Source organism: Bombina bombina, chromosome 3, assembly GCF_027579735.1.
Source record: "Bombina bombina isolate aBomBom1 chromosome 3, aBomBom1.pri, whole genome shotgun sequence".
NCBI lineage: Eukaryota > Metazoa > Chordata > Amphibia > Anura > Bombinatoridae > Bombina > Bombina bombina.
The window spans coordinates 47,556,859-47,576,858 of record NC_069501.1 but is presented as its reverse complement, the minus strand read 5'-3'; the positions used below and the strand labels follow the sequence as shown (position 1 = coordinate 47,576,858).

The following is a 20,000-nucleotide window of genomic DNA, read 5'->3' as shown; positions in this document are numbered from 1 at the left end:
ATCTTGTTTCTGTCACCCCCTAGTGGATTGTTTGTTATGTGTTCTATGGCTTTAAATGTAAAATGACTGAGTTTGTTGTCATGTGTGTGAAAGTGTTTCGCCACAGGTGTCCTAGGGAATTCCTCTTCTATTGATAAGAGATGTTCTCTTATACGGTCCTTCAGTGGGCATGTCGTGATGCCTATATATTGTTGTTGACAATGTGTACATGTAATTAGATATATTATGTGAGTGGACGTACAGTCCATTCTATCAGTTATTGGATATGATTTATGTGTTTCTGAAGAGCTAAACGTTAAACATTTTTCAGTATATTTGCAACTTTTACATGGTACATGGCCACATCTGTAATTACCTTTAGTAGGGGTTAGCCAATTGGTGGTTGATGGAATTTTTTTATGGAATTTATGTGTGATCTTGTCACGTATAGTTGGTGCTTTTTTGGCTACAAATCTTATATGTTTCTGTAATTTGTTTCTCAAAGTGATATCACTATTGAGAACTGGTAGATATTTCTTAATGATCTTTGTGATAGTGTAGAATTGATTGCTGTATTTTGTTACAAAGCAAATATCTTCTGTAAATGTAAAGTTTTTATTGATACTACTGCTGATTGTTCCTGTTTTGTTTTTTTTTGTTTTTAAGTAATGTAACCCTATCTATCCTTGCTACTTGGGATTTGATTTTAAGAAGCACACTTTTTTTGTAGCCTCTGGATATGAGTCTGTTTGTAAGTTCATCTGCTTGTTTAAAGTATAATTGGAGAGAACTGCAGTTTCTCCGCAATCTTAAATATTGGCCCTTGGGAATGCCTTTTTGCATGTGTGGGGCATGGCAAGAGTCTGCTCTAAGTATAGTGTTTCTTGATAGGGGTTTTCTGAATGTACTAGTTGTGATATTTCCTTCATCATTGTGCTCTAGTGTAAGATCTAAGAAATTGATAGTCTTATCATTATTTTGGTGCGTAAATGACAGATTTAATGTATTGTTGTTAAAGAAATCAATGATTTCCTGGACAGTAAGTTCAGTGTTTTTCTTATAGATGAATATTAGGTCGTCTATAAATCTGCCATATACTACTACTTTGTCATCGAGGGCCAGTCCACCCCCAAAAAGATACTGATGTTCAAAATACCCCATATATAAGTTAGCATAAGAGGGGGCGAATTTGGCTCCCATGGCCGTGCATTTTTGGAGGTAGTACTGTCCCTCGAAGACAAAGTAGTTGTGTGTAAGAAGGAATCTTGTAAGTTCTTCTAGAAATATGATAAATTCTTCTGGATAACTGGTGTGTCTCTTTAACATGTATGTGAGGGCTTTAAGGCCTTCCTCATGGGGAATACTAGAATACAGAGCTGATACATCAACGGATAACCAAGTGTAGTCTTGTTGCCATGTGATAGTTTGAATTTGTTGTATGAGATGTGTGCTGTCTCGTATGTATCCTGGTAGGAACTTGACTATGGGTTGCAGTATGTTGTCTAGCCAATTACCTATCCTTTCGCATAGTGAACCTCTGCTGGCTACAATGGGCCTGCCAGGTGTATCAATAAGGGATTTGTGTATCTTTGGTACTATGCGAAAGGTGGGAATGATAGGATATTCAACCAGGCAATGATCTGCTGTTTCTTGATTTAGAAATCCTTCTTCTACCGCTGAATCTAATAATGTATACAGTTCTTGTTTATACTTATTAGTGGGATTGTAGGTGAGCTTGTGATATGTGTCTCTGTCATTAAGTTGTCTATATACTTCTCTTCTATAGTCTTCAGTTTTGAGGATCACAACTGCACCTCCTTTATCTGCTGAGGTGACTACTATGTCATTGTTGTTACTGAGTGACTTGAGTGCTTGTTGTTCACTGATAGATAAATTTTGTTTACTCTTGAAGTTAGTGGTTGTGGTGGAGGCAGACTCTATAGTGGAGTGCAAACTAGTGAGTTCTAACTCTACAAGATTCTGAAACATTTCTATTGCTTCACTCCTGCTGTGTACTGGGTAAAAATACGATTTAGTATGTGTTGAAATTTTAGGTTTGGGAATAGAATCATAAGTGCTGACTTCTCTAAGTGTGATCGCTTGTAGTGAAGTTAAAGTGTTCAGATCACATAGATCAGTGAATTTTAGACCTATAGAGTATACCTCTCTTTGTGGTATGGTTTCTAACACTGTGCAATTCTCTTGTGTATCAATAGTGTTTTTTGTTTGTGAAAAGTGTTTATATAGAGTGATTTTTCTAACCAAAGCATTAATGTCCAGTATGGTGGAGAACAAATCAAAATTAGTGGAGGTGGAGATTGGTGTACTGCTAGTGATGGGTATTTGTACTAATGTTGATAGTTTTGGTCTGCCTTCTGGGATTTCTTGACTAGTTATTTCTTCATTGGAAGTATGTGCTTGTGTATCTTCTGTAGTCAGTGAACCCTCTGTATTGTCTGTGTCAATACTTGAGAATGTAACTCGTTTGGCATTAGGTGTGTGGTTGAAAGTGCCTTTTCTTTTGTTTTTATTCTTGTTCTTATTTTTATGGTTGTTATGTTGAGAATGGCTCTTTTGCCTATTTGGTCTATCTTTTTGCCATGAATATACGATGTCTAATTCGTAATCTTTTACATCCCTTTGGTACTTACTCACTTTTCTTTCTGATAGTGTGGAATCTAATTGTTGCATGGTGGTGTCTAATTGTGTTTTGTAGTCTATATATTTCTTTGTCTGTTCAAATGGTTTTAGTGACTCTACAATTTCCTCTATTTGTGCTAGTAAAGAGTCCCTCTCTTCTTTTTTATGTTTTAATAGCTGCTTCATTAAGATGATGGAGCAGTTGGTCAAATTATTATTCCATTCATCCATGAAATCCTGGTTATTTAATGCAAAAGAGGGATACTTTTTCATCCTCAGTCCCCTAGGGACTTTCCTTTCATTAATATAGAGTTCTAAGAACTCTATGTCCCACCAAAGGTTGCTTTCTTTATATTTCTTATTTTCTAAATCTGAAAAGATATTAGTTAAATCCCCCTCCAAAGGTTCATCTATTCTAGTGGAGTTACCTTTTAATGCTGTACTCATTATTAGCTTTCTTCTGTCTATATCTACTACTCCTGTGAGAATATTACTTTCTGCCATAATGGTAAGCAAATGTATCTGTATGTATTGGTATACTAGTGTATAAGTACGAATAAATAGTATTATTAGGATAAGCCTGAAAAATTGTATTTAACAAGAAACTAGAAGGGCTAAGGATCCTGGAAAAGGGATCTTGGGATGTAGTTTCTAGGTTAGAAGCTGGCTGACTATGTGTGAAAGTGTGTTCACAATGCAGGTGATGACGATGATTGCTTAAAGATGTTCAAAAGTTTATATGTTTGGTTAGTCAGATATCTTGAATGCAGGTGTAAGTCCTGGGTGAGTGATCATACATGCAGGGTTACAGAATTGTGAAAATGCAAAATTACAAAATTGGCTGTTCGAGCTCAATCTGATTGGCTGATTGGATCAGCCAATCAGATTGATCTTGATTCTGATTGGCTGATTCCATCAGCCAATCAGAATATTCCTACCTTAATTCCGATTGGCTGATAGAATCCTATCAGCCAATCGGAATTCGAGGGACGCCATCTTGGATGACGTCCCTTAAAGGAACCGTCATTCTTCAGTTGGACGTCGCCGGATGAAGATGGGTCCGCGGTGGAGGTCTTCAGGATGGAGCCGGTCCTCATCGGATGAAGATAGAAGATGCCGCTTGGAAGATGATGGTTGCCGGTCCGGATCTACTCTTCTTCCCAGATAGGATGAAGACTTTGGAGCCTCTTCTGGACCTCTTCAGCCGCCGGAAGATGGATCGCCAGCCCCCGCTTGGGTTGGATGAAGATTTTGGAGCCAGGACGGATCGGTGAACCTGGTATGGTGAAGACAAGGTAGGATGATCTTCAGGGGCTTAGTGTTAGGTTTATTTAAGGGGGGTTTGGGTTAGATTAGGGGTATGTGGGTGGTGGGTTGTAATGTTGGGGGGGGGGTATTGTATGTTTTTTTTTACAGGCAAAAGAGCTGAACTTCTTGGGGCATGCCCCGCAAAGGGCCCTGTTCAGGGCTGGTAAGGTAAAAGAGCTTTGAACTTTAGTAATTTAGAATAGGGTAGGGCATTTTTTATTTTGGGGGGCTTTGTTATTTTATTAGGGGGCTTAGAGTAGGTGTAATTAGTTTAAAATTGTTGTAAGATTTTCCTTATGTTTGTAAATATTTTTTTATTTTTTGTAACTTAGTTCTTTTTTATTTTTTTTACTTTAGTTAGTTTATTTCATTGTAGTTATTTGTAGATATTGTATTTAATTAATGTATTGATAGTGTAGTGTTAGGTTTAATTGTAGGTAATTGTAGGTATTTTATTTAATTAATTTATTGATAGTGTAGTGTTAGGTTTAATTGTAACTTAGGTTAGGATTTATTTTACAGGTAAATTTGTAATTATTTTAACTATTTTAGCTATTAAATAGTTCTTAACTATTTAATAGCTATTGTACCTGGTTAAAATAAATACAAAGTTACCTGTAAAATAAATATTAATCCTAAAATAGCTATAATATAATTATAATTTATGTTGTAGCTATATTAGGATTTATTTTACAGGTAAGTATTTAGCTTTAAATAGGAATAATTTATTTAATAAGAGTTAATTAATTTTGTTAGATTAAAATTATATTTAACTTAGGGGGGTGTTAGTGTTAGGGTTAGACTTAGCTTTAGGGGTTAATACATTTATTAGAATAGCGGCGAGATTCGGTCGGCAGATTAGGGGTTAATAATTGAAGTTAGGTGTCGGCGATGTTAGGGAGGGCAGGTTAGGGGTTAATAAATATAATATAGGGGTCGGCGGTGTTAGGGGCAGCAGATTAGGGGTACATAGCTATAATGTAGCTGGCGGCTCTTTGCGGTCGGCAGATTAGGGGTTAATTATTGTAGGTAGGTGGCGGCGACGTTGTGGGGGGCAGATTAGGGGTTAATAAATATAATATAGGGGTCGGCGGTGTTAGGGGCAGCAGATTAGGGGTACATAAGGATAACGTAGGTGGCGGTCGGCAGATTAGGGGTTACATTTTTTTTTATCGAGTTGCGGCGATGTGGGGGGACCTCGGTTTAGGGGTACATAGGTAGTTTATGGGTGTTAGTGTACTTTAGAGTACAGTAGTTAAGAGCTTTATGAACCGGCGTTAGCCCAGAAAGCTCTTAACTACTGACTTTTTTCTGCGGCTGGAGTTTTGTCGTTAGATTTCTAACGCTCACTTCAGACACGACTCTAAATAACGGAGTTAGAAAGATCCCATTGAAAAGATAGGATACGCAATTGACGTAAGGGGATCTGCGGTATGGAAAAGTCGCGGCTGAAAAGTGAGCGTTAGACCCTATTTTGAGTGACTCCAAATACCGGAGGTAGCCTAAAACCAGCGTTAGGAGCCTCTAACGCTGGTTTTCACGGCTACCGCCAAACTCCAAATCTAGGCCATAGTGAGATAAATAACTCTCAAGTTAAATTTTGACTTTCTAAAATTCTTTGAGGGACCTTACAGTTTAGACTTCTTAGATATTCTTGCTAGAGAGGAGAATTTTAGATCAATGGGCCCACCGAGAGAAGACGTATATTCGGAGTGTGGTATAAAAGATTTATATTCTAGAGTTAAAAGATACTGAACCCAAATTTTTCCTTTCATGATTCAGACAGAGCATACAATTTTAAGCAACTTTCTAATTTACTCCTATTATCAACTTTTCTTCATTCTCTTGGTATCTTTATTTGAAAAAGCAGGAATGTAAGCTTACGAGCCGGCCCATTTTTGGTTCAGCAACCTGGGTAGGGCTTGCTTATTGGTGGCTGCATTTAGCCACCAATCAACAAGCGCTACCCAGGTGGTGAACCAAAGATGGCCCAGCTTGTAAGCTTTACATTCCTGTGTTTTGGGTTCAGTATCCTTTTAAATATATGATACTCTTTCCATACTCAACAGAAAGGGATGAGGTCGGCAAATGAAACATCTATGGAATTATACCTGCCCTTTACAGATGTAAACAGAACAGGCAGTAACTGGGAATGGTGCACAGCTAGCTCACAACCACTTTATAAAAGTAATTCAGGTTGTTGGGTAGGGGTGGAGGACCAAACTAAAACATAAACTATGCTTACCTGATAATTTTATTTCCATCCATGGAGCTTAAATTTGGTCCTTAAGGTATTGCAGAGGGTTCCATTTGAGCCTATGCATTCTATTAACATTAAGATTCTGTCTTGGAAGGTTCTCTTCCTGTTGGCTATTGCATCGGCACTCAGAGTATCCCAGCTGACTGCCTTTCAATTCGAGCCTCCTTATCTGGTTTTTCATGCAGATAAGGCTGTTCTTCGCACCAGTTTGAGGTTTCATCCCAAGGTGGTGTCTAACCGTAACATCAATCAGGAAATAATTGTTCCTTCTTTGTGTCCTAACCCTTCTTCTTCCAAGGAGAGGTTACTTCAAAATCTGGATGTGGTTCGTGCCTTGAAGTTCTATCTTCAGGCTATGAAGGATTTCAGACAGTCTACATCTCTTTTTGTGGTGTATTCCGGGAAGCACGAGGGGCAGAGGGCCTCTTCTACTTCTTTGTCCTTTTGGTTGAGGAGCTTGATTCGCTTGGCCAATGAGACAGCGGGACATAAGCCTCCTCAGAGGATCACGGCTCATTCAACTAGAGCTATGACTTCGTCTTAGGCCTTCAAGAATGAGGCCTCTATGGAGCAGATTTGTAAGGCGTCTACCTGGTGCTCCTTACACACTTTTACAAAGTTTTATAAATTTGACGTTTTTGCTTCTGCAGAAGCTTTTTTGGGAGAAAAGTTTTACAGGCTGTGGTGCCCTCAGATTAGGGTCTGCCTTTTTACCCTTCCGGTTTCATTCACTGTCCTCTAAAGCTTGGGTATATGTTTCCCAAAAGTAATGAATGAAGCTGTGGACTCTCCTCCCCTTTAGATGGAAAACATAAATTATGCTTACCTAATAATTTTATTTCCATCGTGGGGAAGAGAGTCCACGGCTCCCGCTCGTAACTCTGGTGGGCAGACCTAAATTTAATTTATCTTTTGGCACCATTTATACCCTGATATTTCTCCTACTGTTCTTTGTTCCCTCGGCAGAATGACTGGGGGATGAGGGGAGTGGGAGAGGTATTTAAGCCTTTGGCTGGGGTGTCTTTGCCTCCTCCTGGTGGCCAGGTTCTTTATTCCCAAAAGTAATGAATGAAGCCGTGGACTCTCCTCCCCTTTAGATGGAAAAAGAACCTTCTAAAAAAAATCTTGCTTGCCCATGGTACCTTTAATTATTATTATTATTATTACTACGATTATATCTTTTAAATCCATAATACACATAAACAATTACATTTGGTGATATATACTACAGATTCATAGGGAAAATAATTTATTAAGCACTATGATGGCAAACAATGAAACAACATAGTACAGAAGTAATCAAGGGTGCCAGCAAATTTGTTATGAGTGCCATCTTAGCATGTGCCGTAGGGTCACCACCGCTGTTGTAAGGACACATAATGCTGCACCCCACTCATCTGCCTAGTGAGTCATCACCATAAATAATTGTAAACTGATTACTTACTAGCCTCGGAATAAGAGTGGGACTTGCCAGGACAGGACTCCTTTCTGCTGTCGAACCACAAATAAAACAGGAAACTGTAGGTTATCGGCATCAGAATTCACAAAGACATGGAGAGCATCCACCTTCAGAGAGAACAAGTACATGAGTCAGCATTTGTCATATCACAAAACTAATGTGCAAAAACAAGAACTAAATAACAGTAGGACATATTACAATTCGCCAAACCACTAGGGTTTGTGTATTGCCCAAGGTATAATTACAGGAAAAAAGCAAAAAAGCGGGTCTCAGGCACAGAAGTATTTGCAAAACAAAAAATGGCACATTTATTGTAGTCAGCACATGGAAGGTTACAATAATATAAAAACAAGCTACATGCAGCAGGAAATGGTCAGACGCGTTTCGGCTCACGCCTTCATCCGTGACCATATAATTACAGGAACCCAGTTAAAAAAAATGCCAACAAAATAATGAGGTCTTGTCCATGCAGGATATCGAGTGTCCGGCAAAGTGGTATATGATCAAAATATTGTGATTATGAGAATTATTATGGTCTCTGACAAACCAGTTTTTAAAGAAACAATACAAAGTGGTGCACATTTATATACAGTTAAGAAATTAAGTCAACAATTGGCTCATAGGATAGGAGCTCAAAAGCTTAAGAACAACGACACAGAAAATGTTTTTAAGTACTGAAACATCTGTTTAAAAAAATATATCATACATATTAAAAGACCCTCTTTTAGATGCAACATAGATACATTATTTTAACTGATCTTTACAGTCCCTATAGTTCATGACTTGGAGGCAGGGGGTGGGGGAAAGTAAGGGCTTTTATGGAGTGAAGCTTGTAAGTTCCATGTATGTCTGTGGGCATGATTAGGTGGTTCCTGGGTGGTCAGCAATAGTGTGAGTTTACAATGTAATACAGGAACAGCAGGACACAGCTCCCAATATCTGGCAAACCCAGAGCTCCCAGCTGCCCCACATTATTTTCTTATAAACGTCTAAAGCAAAACAACCCCACCCATGGTCTACCTTGACCAAGCCCATGCTTCAACCAATCCTGCCCACTGAATACCTGTGACTATGCCACTGTTGCCAGGGCACCACCCTAGACTACACACACAGGCAACCCTTACTAAGCCTATGACTCCCAGACCCGGAAGAGGCAAATAATCCGGCTAAATGTAGGACAGTTGCGAGCTCTAATACTTTTTACCCTCAGTGTGTCTCACAAGACATTTTATGTTAAAGAGAGCTTTAGAAATAAGACATTCATTTCTATTGCTTATTTTAATGTGAAAAAAGTGTTCCTGCATTATCTTGCTAATAGAGCTACCACCTCTCATTTAGACTATTCACACATGGTCTACATTACCTAATAGGCCACCTTCCCTAGAGAAGTCATGATTTTTACCGTTACTTGTTCTCAGCTGAGCATCATATAAATGTGCTTGTGGTGACGATCGATAGGAATGCAGACTTTGCTTTATAATTTCACTATCTAATTTGCCTGCTCTTCCTACTATTTATCTGTAAGATTTGTGTTTGGGAGGTGTTTAGGGGTGGGGAGTTCCATAACCTCTAAGAGAGGCTAGAGTACATTACATGGGATTTGAAGCACTAACCTTGTTTATTGATAATTCTACTGTATTTAACCTGAATATCAAGGCCAGTGAGATCCTGGTGCGTTTCAGCTTTGAATTTTGCATTATTTTTTTTAAAAAAGCAGTCAGACTACAGAAAATAACTAGAGGAGACTGCATAGAAGGAACGCACCACAGAAGTAAATTCAGAAATATGAAAACTAGGCCCAAGGCTAGGACAGAAATTTGTATAGGAAGACAGGTAAAAAACCTGTTACCTTATAGAGAAACATCTTTCATGATTTATCTTTTTGTGATTTTTGATGAGCAATAAAGAAAAAGGGGGCCAAGATGAAAACGTTTTCATAAATATGAAGACAAGGACCAAAAGAAACTATGTGAAGCTGGAATGTCACTGATTTATTATATAAAATAGCCGCCCCCCTTCCAGCAGGAATAAAATACTGGATTTTAAAATGCCTGTGAAACAAACAATGTTTTACTAAGGTTAATTAGTCCTACACTTTAGAAAGGATGTGAGAAAAAAAACAGATCGGCCATCTGTTTCTTATCTGTTTCAAAATATATGCATAACAATTCTTAATGACAAGAAAAGTGACACATATCTAAGGCTCTGCTCAGCTAATTTGGAGATAATGTGAAGAGCATCTATGTGTGTAGTAGCTTAGCAACCAGACTCATCTTGATAAGACATTAACATCACCAAAAGCATCAGTCCTGTGTTTCCAAGGCAACCACTTGACCTGTTATTGATATGTGTCTATCTGCATTTTCGGCACAGGCGCTGGTGTCAGGCCCATTACTGAAGAAACAAATAACCAAATAAAGCTCAGAACAGTCGCTGGCAGTAGAGAACTTATATCTTCCCTACAGCAAACACCAATTTAATAAAAAAAAACAGAAGCTGGGGAAGTAATATATATATATATAATTGAAATAAAACCAAAGAGAAAAAGACAGAGTGACTGGATGAGATTAACAGGATAGCAACTAAAAGAAAAGGTGTGAATGCTGGGGAGGTAAGCAAGACAAAGGATAGCAAGTAATAGAAAAAAGTGCCCATGCTGGGGAGTAAGCAAGAGACCGGATAGCAAAGATAGGGAAGTAACTAAAAGGGAAGGAAAAGCATTAGAAGGAAGGAAACAATCAGCGGGGAACTGCCTGAGATATAGAACAAGAGAGTGCACAAAGCTCAGTGCATGTTACCACTGAAGAGACATTATAATTAAATAATAAAATCCTTTACTTTATTACAGCACTTTATTACACCAATGTTTGTTGGTAACTGTGTTTAACCTGCAAAATCTGCCATAGCCATAACCTTAAGCCTAGCATAAATCATAGCCATAACCCTACGCCTAGCCCTAATCATAGCCATAGCCATAACCCTAACCTTAAGCCTAGCATAAATCATAGCCATAACCCTACGCCTAGCCCTAATCATAGCCATAGCCATAACCCTAACCCTAACCTTAAGCCTAGCATAAATCATAGCCATAACCCTACGCCTAGCCCTAATCATAGCCATAGCCATAACCCTAACCCTAACCCTAACCTTAAGCCTAGCATAAATCATAGCCATAACCCTACACCTAGCACTAATCATAGCCATAACCCTACGCCTAGCCCTAATCATAGCCATAGCCATAACCCTAAACCTAGCCCTAATCATAGCCATAAAACTAAACCTAGCCCTAATCATAGCCATAAAACTAAACCTAGCCCTAATCATAGCCATAAAACTAAACCTAGCCCTAATCATAGCCATAAAACTAAACCTAGCCCTAATCATAGCCATAACCCTAAACCTAGCCCGAATCATATCAATAACCGTATGCCTAGCACTAATCATAGCCATAACCCTACACCTAGCGCTAATCATAGCCATAACCCTACGCCGAGCGCTAATCATAGCCATAACCCTACGCCTAGCCCGAATCATATCCATAACCCTATGCCTAGCACTAATCATAGCCATAACCCTACACCTAGCGCTAATCATAGCCATAACCCTACGCCTAGCCCTAATCATAGCCATAACCCTAAACCTAGCCCGAATCATATCCATAACCCTATGCCTAGCACTAATCATAGCCATAACCCTACACCTAGCGCTAATCATAGCCATAACCCTACGCCTAGCCCTAATCATAGCCATAACCCTAAACCTAGCCCTAATCATAGTCATAACCCTATGCCTAGCACTAATCATAACCAACCATAACCCTATGCCTAGCCCTAATCATAACCCTAAACCTAGCCCTAATCATAGCCATAATCCTATGCCTAGCAATAATCATAGCAATAACCCTAAACCTAGCCCTAATCATAGCCATAAAACTAAACCTAGCCCTAATCATAGCCATAAAACTAAACCTAGCCCTAATCATAGCAATAACCCTAAACCTAGCCCTAATCATAACCATAACCCTAAACCTAGCCCTAATCATAGCCATAACCCTAAATCTAGCCCTAATCATAGCCATAACCCTAAACCTAGCCCTAGTCATAGCCATAACCCTAAACCTAGCCCTAATCATAGCCATAACCCTAAACCTAGCCCTAATCATAGCCATAACCCTAAACCTAGCCCTAATCATAACCATAAACCTAGCCCTAATCATAGCCATAACCCTAAACCTAGCCCTAATCATAGCCATAACCCTAAATCTAGCCCTAATCATAGCCATAACCCTAAACCTAGCCCTAACCATAGCCATAACCCTAAACCTAGCTCTAATCATAGCCATAACCCTAAACTTAGCCCTAATTATAGCCATAACCCTAAATCTAGCCCTAATCATAGCCATAACCCTAAACCTAACCATAATCATAGCCATAACCCTAAACCTAGCCCTAATCATAACCATAAACCTAGCCCTAATCATAGCCATAACCCTAAACCTAGCTCTAATCATAACCATAACCCTAAGCCTAGCCCTAATCATAGCCATAACCCTAGCCCTAATCATAGCCATAACCCTAAGCATAGCCCTAATCATAACCCTAACCTTATGCCTAGCCCTAATCATAGCCATAACCCTAAACTTAGCCCTAATCATAGCCATAACCCTAAATTTAGCCCTAATCATAGCCATAACCCTAAATCTAGCCCTAATCATAGCCATAACCCTAAACTTAGCCCTAATCATAGCCATAACCCTAAATCTAGCCCTAATCATAGCCATAGCCCTAAACCTAGCCCTAATCATAGCCATAACCCTAAACCTAGCCCTAATCATAGCCATAACCCTAAACCTAGCCCTAATCATAACCATAAACCTAGCCCTAATCATAGCCATAACCCTAAACCTAGCCCTAATCATAGCCATAACCCTAAATCTAGCCCTAATCATAGCCATAACCCTAAACCTAGCCCTAACCATAGCCATAACCCTAAACCTAGCTCTAATCATAGCCATAACCCTAAACTTAGCCCTAATTATAGCCATAACCCTAAATCTAGCCCTAATCATAGCCATAACCCTAAACCTAACCATAATCATAGCCATAACCCTAAACCTAGCCCTAATCATAACCATAAACCTAGCCCTAATCATAGCCATAACCCTAAACCTAGCTCTAATCATAACCATAACCCTAAGCCTAGCCCTAATCATAGCCATAACCCTAGCCCTAATCATAGCCATAACCCTAAGCATAGCCCTAATCATAACCCTAACCTTATGCCTAGCCCTAATCATAGCCATAACCCTAAACTTAGCCCTAATCATAGCCATAACCCTAAATTTAGCCCTAATCATAGCCATAACCCTAAATCTAGCCCTAATCATAGCCATAACCCTAAACTTAGCCCTAATCATAGCCATAACCCTAAATCTAGCCCTAATCATAGCCATAGCCCTAAACCTAGCCCTAATCATAGCCATAACCCTAAACCTAGCCCTAATCATAACCATAAACCTAGCCCTAATCATAGCCATAACCCTAAACCTAGCTCTAATCATAGCCATAACCCTATCCCTAATCATAGCCATAACCCTAAGCCTAGCACTAATCATAGCCATAACCTTATGCCTAGCCCTAATCATAGCCACACATCAGCTGAGCCAATGACAAGAGGCATTTATATGCAGCTATCTCACAGAAGTGCATTGCTGCTCCTGAGCCTTCCTAGGTATATTTTTTCACCAAAAGGTAACAAAAGAACAATGCATGATGGCTAATAGAAATACAATGGAAAGTTGTTTAAAATTGCATGTTGTATCTGAATCACAAAAAAAATATTTTGACTTTATTATCCCTTTAACTTTAACCCTAACCTTAATCCTTGTCCTAAACCTAGCCATAACCCTAAGCTAGCCATAATATTAACACTAAGTCTGACTCTAACCCTAGCAATAACCCTACGCCTAGCCCTAATCATACCCATAACCCTAGCCCTAATCATAGCCATAACCCTAAACCTCGCCCTAATCATAGCCATAACCCTAAGCTAGCCATAATATTAACACTAAGTCTGACTCTAACCCTAGCAATAACCATAAACCTAGCCATAACCCTAAGCTAGCCATAATATTAACGCTAAGTCTGACTCTTACCCTAGCAATAACCATAAACCTAGCCCTAATCATAGCCATAACCCTAGCCCTAATCATAGCCATAACCCTAGCCCTAATCATAGCCATAACCCTAAGCTAGCCATAATATTAACGCTAAGCCTGACTCTAACCCTAGCAATAACCATAAACATAGCCATAACCCTAAGCTAGCCATAATATTAACGCTAAGCCTGACTCTAACCCTAGCAATAACCATAAACATAGCCATAACCCTAAGCTAGCCATAATATTAACGCTAAGTCTGACTCTTACCCTAGCAATAACCATAAACCTAGCCATAACCCTAAGCTAGCCATAATATATATTTTTTTTTTTTCAAACAACTTTATTGAAAGTTAAATAGAACAATACAGATAGTAGGAGGCGCAGCTCCTCAGTTGTTTAATTTCAACAGCTGTTATTTTTACAGGTTCACATAACCAGTTCTTATTATCATTGTTAACTAATTAATAAAGCAAAAGATTAAGGAAAAACGATTTTGCAGCCCTTAATTAAGGGTCTTAATATTATACTTTAATCATAGAAAGTGAAGATGTATATAAGAAGAGAAGAAAAAGGAGTTGTAAAGGGGGTAAGTATTCCAGAGTGAGGAGGTATGGGAGGAAGGGAAGGTAAAGAGGGGGAGGGGGGGTGGTGGTCCTGTCCTATCCCAGCATCTCACAGTGTTCAGATTATATATTCATTTTTTATTCTTTTTTAATATATTGTTTCTTATATGTCTGTATATAAGCATCCCACGTGCAGGAAATCTCGGCATAAATCTCCATTCGTTCGGTTTTAAGATAATAATATTCTTCTAATTCAATTAAATCTGTAACCTTTCTGACCCATATATCTAAGGAGGGGACTTCTCCATTCTTCCAGTTTTTTGCGATCAGTGATTTGATCCCATTAGTCATGATCTTAAATAAACGGAGATAGGGTTTGTATTTAATGTGGGGGGGTCTATTTAATAGCCATATCAATGGGTCTAGTGGAAACTCGGTACTTAATATTGATTCTATTTCGGTGATTATTTGTCTCCAATAGTTTTGAACGGTAGTACACCACCACATGTGTGCGGCATTACTGTTTACATGTCCACATCTCCAACATTTGTTGGATTGTGTGCGAAATAGTCTATGTATTTTCTGAGGAGTAAAGTACCATCTATGAAACAATTTGAAATTGACTTCCAAAATGGAGGAGGAGATGGAGGATTTCATGGTGGTCTGGAGTATAGATTGACCCGTCTGAGGGATGATTATAATTCCGAGATCAGTTTCCCATCTCTCTAAGTATGGGGGTATATATCCTGGTGGTTTTTGGAGTAATAGTTTATATATTCTCGACAGTGTGTGTCTAAGTGGAGGCGCTTGTACGCATAAACTTTCAAAATTTGTCATTGGTCTAGTCATGTTGTTAGATTGTTTGTGCTTGAGTATGTAGTTTCTCGCCTGTCTGTATGTAAACCAATTGACAAAACACTCATATCCTTCATCTCTTAGTTCTAATTGTGTGCGTATAGCTTCATTTGCTACTATAGAGTGAACTCCAAAGTCTCTATTGACCGTGTCTGTAGTTGACAAATGAGAGTAAGGCCTCAGTGTATATTCCCCATTCTCTATCAAAGATGTCAGGGGAGAATGGATAGAGGAGATAAACAGTGACGTGTTGATGGTCTTCCTCCACACCTGATATGTTTCTTGTGTTATTGGGTTATCATATGTTGTTGTTTTGTGTGTATTTGTGTTACTCCAACACATTCGACCAAGATGTGGTTTTTGTGCTATAAGATGTTCTAGAGGTACCCAACGTTTGTGGTGATAATGAATATTCCAGTCCACAATCCGTTGTAAAAATATGGCCTGCCTATATAATTCAAGGTTTGGAACTCCCAACCCTCCCTGAGATTTGGGGGATTGCATTATTTGGCGATTGATTCTTGGGGGTTTCTTGTTCCAAATATAGTCACTAAATGCTTTTTGTATATTGTGTAAGTAGTTTGTCGGGAGTGGAATAGGTAAAGTTTGAAGGTAGTAGAGTATTCTTGGGAAAACATTCATTTTAATTACTTCTATGCGGCCTAACCAGGAAATTTGTTTAGATCTCCACGATGATAGATCATTAATGATTGCACGCTTAATTGGGATGTAGTTTAGGGTATACATATCTGTAAATGTTGGAGCAAGTTTAATTCCCAGATAGTTTAATGCTGAGTGGCACCATGTGAATGTGGTGTGTTGTTTGATGGATCGTCTGTCAGTGTCATTCAGATTTATATTCAGAATTTCTGATTTGTTTTTATTTATGACAAAGTTGGAGAGTAGTCGGAATTTCTCAAACTCACCATTTAAGTGTGGTATGGATTCCTCGAGTTTTGTAAGGGAGAAAAGCATGTCGTCAGCAAAAAGGGAGACCGTATATTTTTGAGGGCCTAGATTAATACCGTGTATCTGTGGGTTGTGTCTAATGCTCGTAGCCAACGTCTCTATTACACATGTGAATAAGAGGGGTGATAGGGGGCATCCTTGACGTGTCCCATTCATTATCAGGAAGGGATTGGATAAGCATCCATTTATCATTATTCGTGCACTGGGTTGGGAGTATAAAGAGAATATCCTATTTAGTATTTGTGGGCCAAAAGCAAAATGAGTCAGAGTGGCTTTTAAATAATCCCAGGCAACACGGTCAAAAGCCTTTTCGGCATCTGTTGATAAAAGTATAGATGGTATATTGTTTTTTTTGGCATAGTGTATTAAATGTAAGGCTCTGACCGTATTGTCTTTAGCTTCACGACCTGGGATGAAGCCAACTTGGTCCGGGTGTATGATGTTAGGTAAGATTTTGTTTAGTCTGTGAGCTAGTATTTTAGCAAAGATTTTGATGTCTGTGTTTAATAGCGAGATCGGGCGATAATTTGCGGGGAAAATTAATGATTTATTTGGCTTTGGTAATAATGTTATGTGGGCTTCTAAAGCTCTTGCTGAAAAGGCCTTAGAAGAGTCGATAGAGTGGAAATAAGCTAAAATGTGTGGGGACAAGGTTTCTCGAAAAATCGAATAGTATTTGTGGCTAAAACCATCTGGGCCTGGTGCTTTCCCAGTCGGTAAGTCTTTAATAACCTGGTTTACTTCTTCTGTTGTTAAGTCATTCTCTAAGTTATCTCTTTGTTCAGTCGTGATAGTGGGAAGGTTCAAGTGTTGTAAGAAGTCATCTATTAGTTGTGATCGTGACCTATGGTCGCTTATATTTTATTCAGAGTCTTGTTTAATGTTGTAAAGTTTTTGGAAGAATGTTTTGAATGTTTGAGCTATAGTATGTGTGGAGTAGTGTGACCGTCCTTTCTCATCTACAATATGTAGAATATATTTTTTATGTGCTTTTTGTAAACTAGCCATAATATTAACGCTAAGTCTGACTCTAACCCTAGCAATAACCATAAACCTAGACCTAACATTCCTGCCATCATCTTGAGAAGTTCAGAGGGTACTTTAAGATTTTATAAAAAAAGAAAAATCAGTTTTGAAAATGTGACTGTGCTTTAACAAACTAGAGGGATCCGTCTTATACAGTGATGCAGAGCGGCTAGTGGTTTATCTTCATGCCAGCACTGACCTGATCTATGCATTGTGGCTACCAGGGAGACTAAATCAATCTGCAGATTAATGGGGCTTGGGGCCCTTTTACAGACCATTAATTGCTTTATAATGAGGCTGTTGATCTCAGATCACACCGCTGTTTCCTGCAGATAATGCTGGTTTATTGATTCTGCTAATGGATCGAACCTTAAGCCATTGTACAGAACGGGGAAGCGGAGATTGAGTGGTTTGTTCAGACAAAGTAAAGGAAATAGAAAGGGCGGGTGTGTGAGTTACACTGAGAACAAATAAATAAACATGTAATCTTTGTATGTGCAGTAGGTAAAATATTAGTGCACCCTGCCAAAGGGACACTGGAATTCAGGAAACATATTTAAAGGTACATAAAACCCAAAATGTTTCTTTCATGATTTAGATAGAGCGTACAATGTTAAACAACGTTCCAGTTTACTTCTATTATCAAATTTGATTTAATCTTTTAGTATCCTTTGTGGAAAAGCATACCTAGGTAGGTCTAAAAGCAGCAACACACTGCTGCACATATATGCCTCTTTTCATTGGCTCATCTGATGTGTTCCCAGTAGTACATTGTTGCTTCTTTAACAAAGGATACCAATTGAATAAATAAAATCATGAAAGAAAAAATAAATAAATATATATATGTTCTTTGATTATATTGGAGTAAGTAAATATAAGATTTTGGATCTCTATCTCACTGTAACAACCTAACACCAACCTCCCATTAATAACTGTAGTCATCAGTTACGTGCAATCCTCATTTGTAAACAAACAATATTTATTATGCTACAAATACTGGGAATATTTGCAAAGGATCTGATACCAGCTAAGACCAATGTCTGAATAAATAAAGCTGGTAACAAAAAATGTATTAGATAGCGGCACAGCTGCTACTTGGGCGTCTTTAGTGACAAGTAAACCAATAATACAATGGCAACAAATAAAGGAGATAAGATAAACAAAAAATAGATAAAAAGAAATGTGAAACGCAGATACTGAAAAGACACTATACTGTCTGAAACAAAAACTATTATCAGGAAAGTAAAATTTACCCTGCAATGATGAAATAACTTACAAACATTCATTCAAACACTGATGGAACTAGTGAATTTATAATTTAAAGGAGAGCCTGCTGATTGGTGACTAAAATTGGCCGAATCCTATGCTTTCATTCCTGCTCTTCAAATAAAGATACCAAAAGAACAAAGAAAAATTGATAATAGGAGTAAATGTAAAAGTTGCTTAAAATTGCCTTCTCTATCCGAATCATGAAAGAAACAAATTGGGTTTAGTGTCCATTTAATTAATGTAAAAGGTTAGTGCGAGAGCGAAAGACTCAAGCCCTTTCCCGATAGACTTTTATTGGGATTTACCTTCTGATGTACCTTGAGCGCAGTTAGTCCAATATGTTTCACTCCTGCATAGTTACAGCCAGATGGAGAGCAGCAATGCATTACTGGGAACTAGCTGAGCACAACTGATGAGCCAATGACAAGAGGCATATGTGCCACCAATCACCAGCTAGCTCCCAGTAGTGCATTTATGCTACCTAGGTATGCTTTTCAAGAAAGGATATCAATTTAATAATATAAGTAAATTGAAACATTTCTTAAAGGTACATCTGAACTTTAATTTTGATTTTCAGGTTAAAATGAACAGAGAAATGTACTTGTTATTCCACTGAGAACAATGATAATAGCAAAACAATAACGTAATGAGGAATATTGATCCAGTAAGCAATATGTGATCTCTCACTACTAAAGCTTTTTCTTTACAGTCTCTTCAATGAAGATGAATTAGACAAGATAAAGGGCATTGAACAAAACTGATGATCAAATATCAGGAACAAACACTTGTGTTAGCACTGCAGTCATGAAGGTTTGTGAGATGAATTATATCAACAGTGTTAATAATATGACCAGGGGCCATGTAATCTAACCTTAGGCTTCTAAGAATAAAGATTAACATGTGAAGCTAAAAGCATGAAATCAATTAGATGCTCAAATTTCAGTTAGCGGAGATTGTAAACGTGCAACAGCAGGATGGCTCAGAGAGACTGGATACTATGGCAGTTTAGGTACAGGTTTCCTTCTTACATGGGGAGTAAATGAATCAGGCATCCTTCCTGGCAATATACCACAACACATCAAATCAGCAAAGATTAATAAGGCAGGGCTAAAAATCATTATTACATTTGTAACATAAATTTGCATGAGAGAGAGAAGAGAGAGAGAAGAGAGAGAGAAAAGGGATGCGAGAGAAAGAGAGAGAATAAAGAGAGAGAAGAGAAGAAGGGAGAGAGAGATAGAGAGAGATAGAGAAAGAAAAAATAGAGAAGAAAGAGAGTGGAGAGAATAAAGAGAGAGAAGAAAATGCGGGGGAGAGAGAAAAAGAGAGAGAAAGATAGAGAGAAGAGACAGGTAAGAGAGAGAGAGAGGAAAGAGAAGAGAGGAGAGAGAGAGTATATATATATATATACACCTTTATATACAATATATATATATATATATATATATATATATATATAGAGAGAGAGAGAGAGAGAGAGAGAGAGAGAGAGAGAGAGAGAGAGAGAGAGAG

The 20,000-nt window shown here is 38.4% G+C and overlaps 1 protein-coding gene across 2 annotated transcripts in view; it reads right to left on the bottom strand.

Moving 5' to 3' along the window:
* Positions 1–20,000, bottom strand: part of SIDT1 (SID1 transmembrane family member 1) — a 321,104-nt gene that overhangs the window by 224,870 nt on the left and 76,234 nt on the right. For both annotated transcript variants that reach the window (XM_053705818.1, XM_053705819.1), the window contains exon 3: positions 7,632–7,753. In XM_053705818.1, the coding sequence (XP_053561793.1) occupies positions 7,632–7,753 (122 nt within the window). The remainder of the gene's footprint in view (positions 1–7,631; positions 7,754–20,000) is intronic.